The sequence below is a fragment of the Periplaneta americana genome, chromosome 13 (assembly GCF_040183065.1).
Source record: "Periplaneta americana isolate PAMFEO1 chromosome 13, P.americana_PAMFEO1_priV1, whole genome shotgun sequence".
NCBI lineage: Eukaryota > Metazoa > Arthropoda > Insecta > Blattodea > Blattidae > Periplaneta > Periplaneta americana.
This window is the reverse complement of record NC_091129.1, coordinates 50977597-50991364: the sequence shown is the minus strand read 5'-3', so window position 1 is coordinate 50991364 and position 13768 is coordinate 50977597. Positions and strand designations below refer to the sequence as shown.

The following is a 13768-nucleotide window of genomic DNA, read 5'->3' as shown; positions in this document are numbered from 1 at the left end:
CCTACAATGGGGGAAAACTGGACCTTTCTACAACTAATCGTTTCCAATTCACTGTGCATCATTCCCACAAAGTTCCCTACATTCTATACATGGAACGAGACTCAGTCTGGAAGAGGGGCAAATGAAGTGGCATCAGGAGGAATATCATTTCTCGAAGCACTCAGCTTTGAGCAGGATGTTACTTGCATAAGACTTTTCTTAACAGATGCAGCGGGTAGAAAAAAATATGCACATAGTACACGTTCTTCCTTTCTGGCTCCAAAGCAAGGCACCCCCACATATTTCCGAAGTTGTAATGCATTTTCCAATGCGGGGTCATTCGGACTCGTAGAGAAAACGTTGCGCAAGAAAGCGGAGTCCACACCTGTGAAGTAACGGCCAGGTCGGGACAAGTCACCTGGTTGAGGTATTTTCCGGGATTTCCCCCAACCCAATATGAGCTAATGCTGGATAACTTTCGGTGCTGGATCCCGGACTCTTTTCTTTTCACCGGCATTATCACCTTCATCTCATTCAGATGCTAAATAACCTAAAATGTTGATAAAGCGTCGTAAAATAACCTAGTAAAATAAATAAATAATAAAGCCGAAATAATTACCCCTAATGAATATAGTTTTTTTTTATGAAACAGTGGATTCCGTTAAAACTCTAGGAGAAAATTGGAGAATTCGAGATTATAAATCTCTAGCTTCACAGTACAAAAAGGTGGACGCAATCAAGGATATGAAAAGGGTTACGTTAAAAAGTATCTATAAAAATGGAAAATCAGAGGTTACTTTGAAAATGGAACCCACATTTAGATATGATAATCCTTTCAATGTAGGCATTCGTATTATAAAACGAGGAGTAAGAAGAATAACAGAGCCACAAATCTAACTGATGCTAAGAAGAACGATGTGGATACTTTGCTGAAAGTGAGATTTGAAGGTAGTTGGGAAGAACTGGATGACGTGGGGTTCTATGTTTCTGCCTCAGCAATGATACAGAATCTTCTACTGAAAATAACGAACATGGTGAACATCATGAAGAATCAGGTTTTGAAAGACTGTATTTTTATAATTATATTACTTATGTATATTCATTTTAGACTAAAGGGTACTCAAGAAGCAATGTAGCTTCAATTTTATTAGTGCCCTAGTATAATTTATGATAGGCCTATTTTGTTGATAATAAATACGGAACACAGAATATTTAATCTCAAATAACCATTTCTGTTACTTTATAACAAATTGAATAATAAATGACATATCTGTGAAAAAGATAAATAAATGAAACAGCATTGTGTAAGAAACAAAAGGTGTTGGATCAAAACGTATTAAATTCTTTGTGTTGTTTCAAAACGTATTAAGTAACAAATTAAAAGTCAAATTGCTCCGCATTGTGATAGGAAACACATTTCAGATTTTATCAGTAGCCTATTAGTTATAAATGTCTATATTAACACGATGGCAGTTCATTTTTATACATATTCAAAGCACTTTAGGAGAAAAACGTTTTTATTGTTTCCTGCAAAATTAGAATTCGGGAACATAACACGTTTTGAAACGATGCTCCTCATTTATTTTACATTAGTATAGATTTATGTCGAACATATTCTTATTGCAACCTTCAGCATCGTACACACTGCACAAGAATATTTGACGACAAAATGACAAGCAAAATGACAATTACATATTATTTAAAAGTATTTCACATAGTTAAAGACAACGAAGAGTCTGAATAAATTACTTTTAAACAGTAAACCTTTACACACAGTGGTTCATTTCTATAAAAAGAAAAATGCCCTGTCTCTTGAGATTTCGGTAGTAGCTGTCTTCGTCGTCGTCGTCACCACCACCACCACCACCACCACCACCACTTCCTCAGGAATACTTATGGAATATCAGACGAAAATAAAGTACTGGGTTTGAATCTAGATATGCTTATAGAAATTTTTATCTATGCAATATACCTGATTATGAAATTGTCTAAATATGAATAACGTATGATTTATAAATGCAAAATTTGACAATAATTAGGAAAATTATGAAAGTGCTCTGGCACCGCCTAGTCTCGGAATATAGTGCCGTGGTGCCGTCAGTGCCCGCCAGACCTGAAATGCATCCCTGTTCACACATTCATGCCATACGTTTCTTTGGCTCCATTCTGAAATTTCTTTAATATATTTTACGTTGAACTAGACCGATTAGACTGACAGGAACTATTTGTGAATAAACGAGTGATTCGAGGAGAACTATAAATGTTACTTTAGCTACTGAAAGCTTTACTTTTGCTGTAGATTTCGCAATTGAAGACCGTTTTTTCAAGAGTCGACATATGCAGTTTCCGACGAAAATGAGTTATACATATTTTCTATAGAACTGAACAGCGAGAAATCCATTTCTTATACTAGTTTTATCAAATATCTGTAAATTAAATTGTTATTGAATTATAAAATATCTAAAATTCTGCAAAACTGAATATATTCATGCATTTGTAGAATTTTGTTAAACCGGTTAAACTGGTAGGCCCTACATCGCATTATTTTGTTCACAGAAGATAAATGAGAGAAAAACTTGGTTTCACAATACCGTTTCTTGATGCTGATGCATTTGAGTAATAACTTAAAATATGCCATTTGGTAATTACATACTGATAGAGTGAAACTATAATGAGACAAAGAGCGCAAAGTATAGAGCAATTTTCTTTCTACGAGTTGTTCTGTTACATGGGTGAAATATGGCAATGATAATCAAGTTTACACTAACTTTGCTAGCACAGTTCCTCGCAGGAAAAAGCATAAGAGAAATGATGACAGTAGTCGTTTAAAAAGGAAAAGAGATATTAGTTATTCGTTATCTAGACCAGACATAGCCTGCAGCCCTCATGAGGCTACCAAATCAGGAAAAAAATTTCTTGTTTCTGAAATTGACTTGAAGACATGACAAGTAAGTAAATTAATTTTAATACTCATAGGTTACTAATTATTCTGACATTTATATTAATTCTTATTAAGTTTTATAGGTTTTGTTTTATCTTTTTGTGAATTACGAATATGTTTATATTAGTTAACTTATAATACTAAAATATGCCTGTATAAAATGTTTTTACAAGTTTCTGTTATATGCTACACGGTAAATAGCCTATAAGATAGATCAAGATAAACTTCTTCTCAAATACATGCACGTTGAATGACTACGACGCAGAATTGTAGATTGGAATGACAATAAAAAGCCAAATATAAATTCTGTAAAATATAATTGAAAAAATGCAAAATGGTACACCAGTTTCAGTATATGCTGGAAACTTTAGGTGTGTTTCGGGTGAATATTTCATTCATACATTCATTCATTTATTCTTCTGTCTATCCGGTATTGCACTATGTACAGTTTACACAAAATGAGAGCCAAGAAAATTTTACGAAATCATGAAAGAGCATGATGCTGGAATTGTAAATAATTGTTTCGAAATGCAGTAGAACCAACCTCTACCCAAACTCTCCGTTTCTGAGATACTTCATGCTCGACAAGTTTGGTTCTATAATTTGACAATAATTTAATATAAGAAGGTTAAATATCAACTCGATAAATCTAATTATTTATATTGTTGGTTGGAGACAGAATTGTCTCGTGGAGTCAATGAAGTAGCAAGTGCCATGGCAAATTTCTTAAGTGAGCTCGAACATAAGATGAATGTATTGGAAAAGAAGCCTAAATACATTCGTATATTTTTCAACTCTTAAACAAACGAAAATAAAAATTTTGTACTGACCAATAGTTTGATAGGCTTTCTTATGGAATATAGAGTGTTTAGGGGTATATCATATTAATATCTACTCCATCCATAGACACAACTACATTCCAGCTCCTAGTGTGTTTGGTAGGGTCGAAAAGGTGTTCAGAAAGGAGACTTCTTCGGACTCATAATTTGGCATTCTAAGATCACATGGGGAAAGAATAGGATATCTATGATTCTAAGACTTTTGCACAGAATTTAGTGAAGCGCAAACTTCCTTATATGATGAGAGAAGCACAATTTATCCAGAATATTAATGGGTGTTATAATCAGGAGAAAAAAATGATTCCTAAAGTTATATACGAGGGTTGTAAAGAAAGCAGTGGCAACACACGCAGTACGAACATATTATTGAACTTACATGGAAAATACATTTACATCCCTCAATATAATCACCAGTATGTTCTTTTATCTTTCACCAAACTCGTCGTAACCATTGAATCCCGTTAGCGAGGTTGTTTCTGTTGATCTCTCTGATGGACTGCCCTACTGCATGATGCACTGATGGAATATCTGGAAACCTCTTGCCTCTATGTGGTTCTTTTAAGTGTGGAAACAAGTCGTAGTCACAAGGACTCATGTCACGGGAATACGGAGCAGGTTCCAATACTTTCCAATCCCATCTCTGTAGCAATTCAGACACTGTTCCTGAAACATGATAATGAGCATTATTATGCAAGATGAAATGTGAATTGTCTCTCAGGAAATGTGGACGTAGGTCGTGTTCGAGAAAATGTTGGTAGTGCACTGCATTGACATTTTGGTCTTGAGGTACGGCATGGCTAATGATAACACCTTCATTGTCTTATGCCACTATCAGCATGACTTACAACTAGAGGGTTCATATCGCACTTTTTGGAAGTGGTGATCCTTTGTTATACAATTCATTAGACTGACGCTTTAGTTCAGGCTCGTATGTCCGTGCCCACGTCTCGTCAATGGCAACAATACGTTGCAGGAATACGTCCCATTCGTTGTGGCATCTCTGTAGGTGGAGTTGGGCTATTGCGTATCGGTGCACTTCTGTGCTTCTGTCAAGTTATGAGGAACCCAACGTGCTGCAATTTTTCTCATGTGGAGGTTTTTGTTCAGGATGTGCCATACAGTTTTAATGACTGAATCCAACCTCGATGGATAATTTTCATACAGTCCAGCGATTGTTAACAGTAAGGAGACCTAGCACTAGTTCCACCTGTTCGTCACAAACGGATAGGCGATATGTGCGAACCACATGTTGTGCCGTCTCATTCCGACTCGTAAGAAATACAAAGACCCTTCTTGCAACCGTTCGATACGATAGTACATCGTTGCCACAACCTTCAAATAACTCTTGATGACATTGGCGTGCATTTCTACCACGGGCTAACTCGATTTTTATTCGCGATCGCTGCTCAAGTTTAATAAACATGCTTTAGAGCAGTAAAAAATAGTGCTCTATATTTAATCACGCACAATAACATCTCTTGTAATAGCAACGGTGTTATCATTCAATACATTAGCAATATCTCCAACTGCGATCATCATTTGTCTCGTATCGCATGCGAATGCGCATGAACCATTCCCGGCGGTATTGCCACTACTTTATTTCCAACCCATATATTATATAGGCCTACATAAAGAATGTGGTAGATGTGATAAAAGCAAAAGAAAAATTTCAAGTATATTATGGACATCTCAGACCAAAAATGTATAGAAAACATATGACTAATTATGAAAAAGCAATTAAGTTACTTAGGTTTTTCACAGTGCTGTCATTAGCTACTGATTTTTATGGTGACATAAAGTACTTTTTCAATAAGAGAATCGTTTCAGATAGGAACACTGATGGAGAGGGCATTGTGATCACTTAGTTATGACATTGAAGAGCCCCCACCTGTAGAGTAACGGTTAGAAGGTCTGGCCGCGAAGCCAGGTGCCCCGAGTTCGAATCCCTTTTTTTTATTTTTTTTTTTCCCGGAGTTTTCCCTCAACGCAATATGAGCAAATGCTGGATAACTATCGGTGCTGGACCCTGGACTCATTTCACCGGCATTATCACCTTCATTTCATTCAGACGCTAAATAACCTGCGATGTTAATACAGCGTTGTAAAATAACCTTCTAAAAGTGACATTGAAAACATGGTCTAAACTAATTTAACATACTCAAGATAAATATTTGATAACTTAAAATAAATTACGAACTGGACACAAACTGTCAAAATCACTATAGTCAAAGAAAGAGTTTTGGCAATCAGGTCGATTTTATTTCGTCTTCACTTATAGCAAATGTTATGTAACAAAACATACTGTACATATAATTTATAACTGTATTATATGCAACAGATTTATATGTATAACTAAACTTCTTTTATCTTATTAAATCTATGTAGAGTCTTGTAAAATTACTTTTGTAAAATCTGTAGAGTTTTGAAAAATCCTTAATTTTTACATTACTAAATAGTACATATTGGAACTTTGTTTTTTAACTAGTTACTATGTAATGTCACTTATAGAAAGCTCTCTATAACTATAACTCTATATAACTCTTTAAAAATGAATATTTCGAAAAAAAAACAGTCTTCAATTGAATTTTATGATATTAATTTGATTTTTTTTAATTAAGGAGGGCACTGTATTCCTAACAACATGCAAGAAAATTATTCCACATTGATTGAACTGAAAATATTAAAAGTGCTGAATAAATGGACGTTTCAGCATGGCCCTCTTCATGCCCTTCTTTTCACATGGCCTTCTTTATTATTCCAAAGAAGATTCTTATTCTGTTTCTGTTTCTTCTTTCTTTTCTTATATTACAAGGTTACATTATATACCGTAAGAAGATACACAAAAAGGATACAAAGTTATTATATACATTTCAGGAATTGTGTATACTTTTTGTCGGTTTTGCCTCTATTCAACAGTTTTTCTTTTTCAGTCTGCATGTAATTTTTGTATGTGTCAATAGACACATCCTCTGGAGAACACAATACAAAACTCACCGTGTGTGCAAGCATCCACACACATGAGAAATGCCGAGAGCGATGAGTTAAAAGAAAATCCGGTAAAATGAGAATTTCTGGTTTAAACCAAGTGTAACTTGAGATCTTTATCGGTTGCAGATATTGTGTGAGTTGATACCAGATTGGTTGGACTCTGATGCATTCGCTAAGTTTATGTACAAGAGTTTCAGTTTGTCCACAGTGGAGACACTTGTCATCTTGGGAAAGATGAATTCTAAACAGTCGTAACCGAGTAGGGATGATGTCATGTACCACCGAAAACCAATTAGATTTTATTCTCGCGGATAAAATTGACGCACTAATGTTCTTCCAAATACGACTGAAGTTAACACTGGTTGGGTTATTCCTCATTATGCGCATTTGCGTTACCGATTTATTATACATCTCTTCAAGTTGTAGGTATGACGTCTGTTTAGTTATTGCATATCGATCTTGTAGGTAACTGCAGTCCAGAATATATATTTGGAGGTAGTTTATATGTTTAGGTATGAGACTTAAGTTGGGAGGGATTTGCAAATCGATAGAATTTCTCCATTCAGAAAACCAGGCAGCTGTAAAACTTGCATTTTGTTTTTCCATTTGCAGACCTCTATATAAGAATAAGTTCAGACATTTTAAATGTATATTCCATAAACCAAGGCCTCCGTGTTCTGGGTCAAGATACAACGTCGAAATCGGGACCTTAAATATATATCCACGCCAAATATACCACAAGATGGCCGCTGTGATTTGTCGAACATGCTTCTGAGGACAAATAATAACTTGTGCAATATACCATAACTGAGATAATATATATGTGTGGACAACACATATACGTTCATAGAGACTAATGTCACGCTGATACATGTCCTTTGCCAAAATTTTAATTTTATGCACAATGGGATCCCAGTTTAAGCTCTGCATCATTTTGACTTGACTATGATAAACGAGTCCAAGGATTTTCATGTTGTCCACTGTCGTCAGGGGGTACACATTTTGTTGTTCAGCCAAAGGACCTATAGGTAGTACATAGGATTTCTCGGTATTGATTTCAAGACCTGCAATATCTTTAAAGGGTGCAACTAGGTCCCATAATTTCTGTATATCATTATCATTCGATAAAACAACACTCACATCGTCAGCATACGCTTGTACTGTTAGTGTATATGAACCTATGCTAACTCCAGATAACCTGTCATTCAGAAGATAGAGGAGAGGGTTTAACACAAGGGAGAATAATACCATGGAGGCAGGGCACCCTTGACGAATAGATTGTGTTACAGGAATATTGGAAGTTAAGTAGCCGTTGATTTGTAGGGCAGAACACGTATCAGTGTACAAACACCGCACGTAGTTTATCATTTTTTCACTTATACCATGTGCTTCATATAAATACTTATGCTGAACGCTGTCAAATGCACGTCGGAAGTCTAAGGACACAATGACAGCTGCTTTATTGGCATGATTACAGTGTGCTACTACATCTCGCAAAGCACAATTGACATCAAATATAGATCGTCCATTGACACCACAACTCTGTGCAGGGTGAATTAATTTCGGTAAGAACTGCTTAAGACGATTCGTCAGGACACGAGCCAGGAGCTTGTAATCATAATTAAGGAGAGTGATAGGACGATAATCACTGAGTTCTGCTTTTCTTCCTTTCTTTGGTATTAGTACCACGATGCCTTGTTTTTGTGATGTACATAAACGGCCTCTTTGTAAAATAACATTATACACATTAGTAAGCTCTTGACTTATGCAGTCCCAAAAAACATAATAGAATTCATGTGGCAGTCCATCAGACCCTGGTGTTTTTGATTTTTTACCCTGTAGTAAAGCTTCATAAATTTCCTCCTTCCTGATCGGCATCTCTAATGTAGTATTGTCTTGTGCATCTAAACGTATCGGATTAGGTAAATTGAGTGAATTGAGACTATAATTATGTGAAGAATTATCTTGAAATATCTCTGTGTAATATTCTTTAAATGACCTAGCAATATCCGGTTGTGTATTCACTACTTGGCCATTCTTGTTCTTAACGTGTAAAATCATACCACTTCGACGTCTCTTTGACATCTTGATGAGATGGTAGAGATTGATGCGCTCGTTACTAATGTGATACGTATCTTTAGAACGAATTTGTAATCCCTGCATACGTTCCCTGTAAATACTGAGAATTTTAGCTTCATAGAAATGCATTTGCTTACGACGTTCTAGTGATGGTTGAGATTGTTTCTGAATATCATAGATACATCGAAAATAGAAATTTAACAGATTTTCTTGATCTCTATATGCAGAAAGGGAAACTTGCTGGAAGAATTTTTTAATCTGTGGTTTCACGTATAAATCCCACCAATCCATATATCTATTTTGTCGAAGGAGCCATGTCGACCAAAGATACTTAAAGGTTTCAATACAATCAGGATTCTGGAGAACTGAAGTGTTGAGTTTCCAGTAAGATTTCCGTTGTGGAATGAAGGCTACATCCAAGGAAATATGCATTGCAATCGCTTCGTGATCAGTAAAAAATGGCAGGTAAAACTTCTATGGACTGTATTCTGGACGTTATAGCTTTCGTAGTATAGAATCTGTCTAGTCTAGAAGCGGAGACACACGTGTAAAATGTAAATTGCACATTTGTTCTCTTAGATATCCAGGCATCACTGAGATGTAAATTTTGTATTAAAACCTGAAGTGTGTTACTCGGACGAAATGTTCCAGTACAATCCTCCCTTCGCAGTACACAGTTAAAATCACCGCCAAGGATCAGATATTGAGGCAGTGACCGCAATAAGTATGGAATCTCTTCTCTAAAAAAATCATTCCTTTCCGTATGTTTATTTGACCCTGAGGGCGCGTAGATATTACAAAAAGTGTGATTTTGGTACGTGCCACATATACCTCGTCCTGATGGGAGTTTCTGAATAGATTGTAGTTCTATGGCAGGTTTAGTTAAGATAGCTGTTCCTAACGGGTGGGTTCCGATATTAACATAAGCATTATAATTGTAGATACCAGTAAAATCTGAATGACGTATTTCTTGCATAAAGAGAATGTCGATATCGTGTGCTTTCAGGAAATTATTGAGAGCATTGATTTTTGTTGGCGAGGAACTACCACCGAAATTTAGGGACGCTACTATGAACGTGAGCGTCATAAAGAGCAGCCGAATATTATAGCATACGGTATGCGCCATATACATGTGTTATAGAAATACTCAGGTAGTAGTTACTTATGTTTTTTTTTAAAGTAGGAAGAAAGAATTTGCCTTCTTCTGATTTATATGGATGCTTTCTATTACTAGTATTTGTTTTTGTAGATTTGGCAGGAGCTTTGTCCACGTGTCCATGGTCATTACTTCCTATTTCCCTGGAAAGGTTAAGATTTACAACTTCCATTTCATCGCTCCACATGGTGTTATTCGTCGCTGTTAGTGTTTGTAGTCGGGGATCTTGGATGCAATCCGGCTGAGAAGAAGGGATCTTCCCCTCATCTTCACTTGGAGCAGCTCCTGTATCTTGAATCATTAGTTGTGGGTTGTGAGTTTCACTTATCACATGAGGTGAAATCACATTAAATCTGTCTCTAGTTTCTTGTGAACTACTTTTTGTTTGCTTAGAAGTTTGTTCAGAAGGTTCTTTCTTACGACGTTTATTATCGGGAATATCGTCTTCATTTTCAGTTGAATTGTTCTCATTACCTAGTGCAATGTCGTTTTCGTCAGCCGAATCAGTTTCAGATCCGATCTGTATATTAGTAACTTCGTCATGTGTACTTGGTTGAGTGTTCCGATTTACGTCTATCTTGTCGACTAACTCGGGACAATCAGCTGCTGTGTCTCTGTGGCTGTCGGATAGTCGTTCCTGTTGAATTACTGACATCTCGAGGTTATTGGTCTTGTTTACAGTGGAGGTAGAGGGCAATGGGGCAGTCGCCTGTCCGTGTGGTTCATTCTCGACGGGATTACTGAGTATCTCATCTGTAGACCTTCGCGATTGAAGTATATCACTAAAGGTAAGCTTTTGTCTTGGAGCTACAGTAACGGGCTGACGGAAAATACGTTGTGGGCAATGAGAACGAACATGCGAAACACTGCCACATTGATAACAAGTTTTTTCTTGCCCGACGTATGTAACATACGCTTCATAGTTAGCAATTATTAGAGAGGATGGAATAGGCTTTTCAACTGACATATGTACTATACGTATGCCAGTATCGACCGCGAATCGGTATCTATGTGCCCATTTTTCATTAACAATTGATTGCACTCTACCATAATTCATTAATGTATTGGTAATCCTGTCATTTGGCACTTCCGGTGGAATGTTAAACACCCTAACTGTAGTCATGTCGACATCTCCTGGTGTTATTATAACTGAAACACTGTCACCATTTTGCAATTTTATAGTTGTTGTACCTTCATGTTTCCGTAAATAATTTTCATACACACTGCTACCAGTAAATTTCAAATAAACCGCATTCTGTTTACTAACTAGTTGAATAGCTTGCAAATCCGATTCTCGTACCTGTAAATTTTCTGCAATCCACTGATGAATATCTATTGCTGTTGGTCGTTGTTGTTCCTTGTTGAATGTTGCTTTCATGGTATTCACTCTATTAATCTTAGAACTCATATTCAAATCACTATTACTCTATGTACTATATCAAACTGGACGTACACAGCAAAGCTTCGCTCGCACAACCTCACCCAAGCGCTGTCAGAGCGCGATTGAGATTAGTAACAAAACTAACATGTTCTTGCACACATGCTATGAATTTAAAACGCAGAAATAGTCTGTCAGCTAAGATAGCATTTTAAAAAGAGAGAATAAACAAAAAAAAAAAAAAAATGACACTCATTAAAGAAATACGCAGATGTAAGAGGATTCGAACCACTACGTGATCCGATTTAAGGAATCCTCAGAGAAAAATATACCTCTACGCCAAACTTCCTTTCTCGTTCAAATGAAAATTGTTACGATATCATTCGGGGAAAACCGGGGGTCTTCGATTGAAAGCGCACGAACAGTCGCTCCGTAGACTGCCTAATCATGCACAGCACTGAAATGATATATGCTTAGATTAACTGCATTATAGGAATGATTACACAATTACAGAAAATAAAGACATGCAACCTTAGTAACAAACCATTCACTCAACAGGAAGCCGCAATTACTCTGCCGGATAAAAACCGAATTCTACAGCGCAGATAACTCCACAGCGAACGTATGGCGACCGAAAGAGGCGATGCGACGGCAACTGGCAGAGAAATGTCCACCTACAAGGTGAGTGAAACAAATGAATATAATAAAAATAATTATGTCGCCAATTTTTGTGATCAAACTTCAGATTGCCAGTCGAATTACGAGCAAATTGTTAATACAATTTGTTTGGAATGAAAATTTCTAGGGAATTGGCATGCGAAATCTTTTACTTCTACAGTGAATTTTAATTGCGTGATTTTCTCTGCGTTCTACAATAACATGTATAGTTCACATTTACAGCGTTATGCCAAGTGTATGAGTATTATTTAAATATATGAGAGGTATATCGAGATTTGCTTCATACTCTCAAATTAAATGCAAGTCTAGTTCCGAAGGATTTATTGAAATTCAGACTTGCATTACATTGCCGTATGTCTAAGTTTACGATTTCTTTCCCCTTTGTTTGGTTGAAGAGTCAGACATCATCTCAATACAACACTTTAAAACAGGGGTGTCGAACAGCGCTCTCGAGCTGTGAACTGCAGAGCCTTCACTCCTCCCTTACCGTGCAACGGTTGAACACAGATAGCAGACAGACCGGCCGAATGATCGCATACAAAAGCGAAATTGCGGCGGCTGGTACTTTGATAACTTTTATACATCTTACCAATTGATTAGGAACTCAGTTTAGATTTGCACTTGATGAACTCTGATAAAAAAAGAATGTAGTCTACATGAGGTCAAATGATGATAATAATAATAATAATAATAATAATAATAATAATAATAATAATAATAATAATAATAGAGTTTCATCTACTAGGTCATTCCATGAATGTTGTTCGTTAGTGACGGAAATAGGTAAAACATAATAATAATAATAATAATAATAATAATAATAATAATAATGATATTAATAATGTTGTGAATATCATGTTTAAAATATCAACTTTGTGTGTATGTGTTGTAGCAGTGCTACTTCAAATTCAGAAACGCAAACTGTTTTGATGTATAAAATTAATTACTTTTAGCGTGACTTGAAATTTATTTTGTTCATAGGTTTTGCTACAGATTCAAAAATATCTTCTCCTCGAGTTAGATCCTTTAGTGAAATGACATCTATAAGATCTCCATGAACATTGAAATCTGAATCGACACCTCTTATGAATATACTGCAGCTAGCTGCGCCGTATCTTTCCGGTCGGTAATTTCATCAACAGCTATAGTGAGTAATAAGTTAAAGTTTTTATTCTTGCTATCAGTTGTTCCTCCAAGTTATCGCCCATTTCTGATATGTGCTCTGCAACAATATTATGAGACAGACATATAGATTTCAAATCATTAACGTATTCCGGACATATCTCTTTTGCAACAGCTGTGAGACAGCCTTTCACAAATTCTCCGTCAGTAGGCCTAAATACCTTTGAAGCCGTTGCAATAATTTCACAGATTTTATAGCTAGCACGAACCAAACTTGTTCTACTAACAACCGATGATGATGGAAGGTTTTCTGAATTCAATCTTGATTTTAATTCTTCTACAGCCTTTTCACGAGTGAAACCGGATAAATTTTCTAGTCCATAAGCTTCAGCATGACGTGTAGAATTAAAATGTATTTTAATATTATGATGCGCAATGTATCCAAGTTCCTTTCTACATATTAAGCAATGTGCCTTTTCGTTCTTTAAGGTAAATAAATATATATCTCTCTATTCACTATTGAATCGTCGTTCCATATCCATACCAGTCGCCAGAGTTGATAAACAGACTGCGTACAGAACACTGCTACTGCGAGCTGACTGTCGTTG

At 36.1% G+C, this 13768-nt stretch overlaps 1 protein-coding gene across 2 annotated transcripts in view; it reads left to right on the top strand.

The window, feature by feature from the left end:
* Positions 1 to 13768, top strand: part of LOC138711882 (facilitated trehalose transporter Tret1-like) — a 101649-nt gene that overhangs the window by 16016 nt on the left and 71865 nt on the right. For both annotated transcript variants that reach the window (XM_069843158.1, XM_069843157.1), the window contains exon 2: positions 11919 to 12041. In XM_069843158.1, coding sequence (XP_069699259.1) covers positions 11985 to 12041 — 57 coding nt within the window. In that variant the 5' untranslated portion in view covers positions 11919 to 11984. The remainder of the gene's footprint in view (positions 1 to 11918; positions 12042 to 13768) is intronic.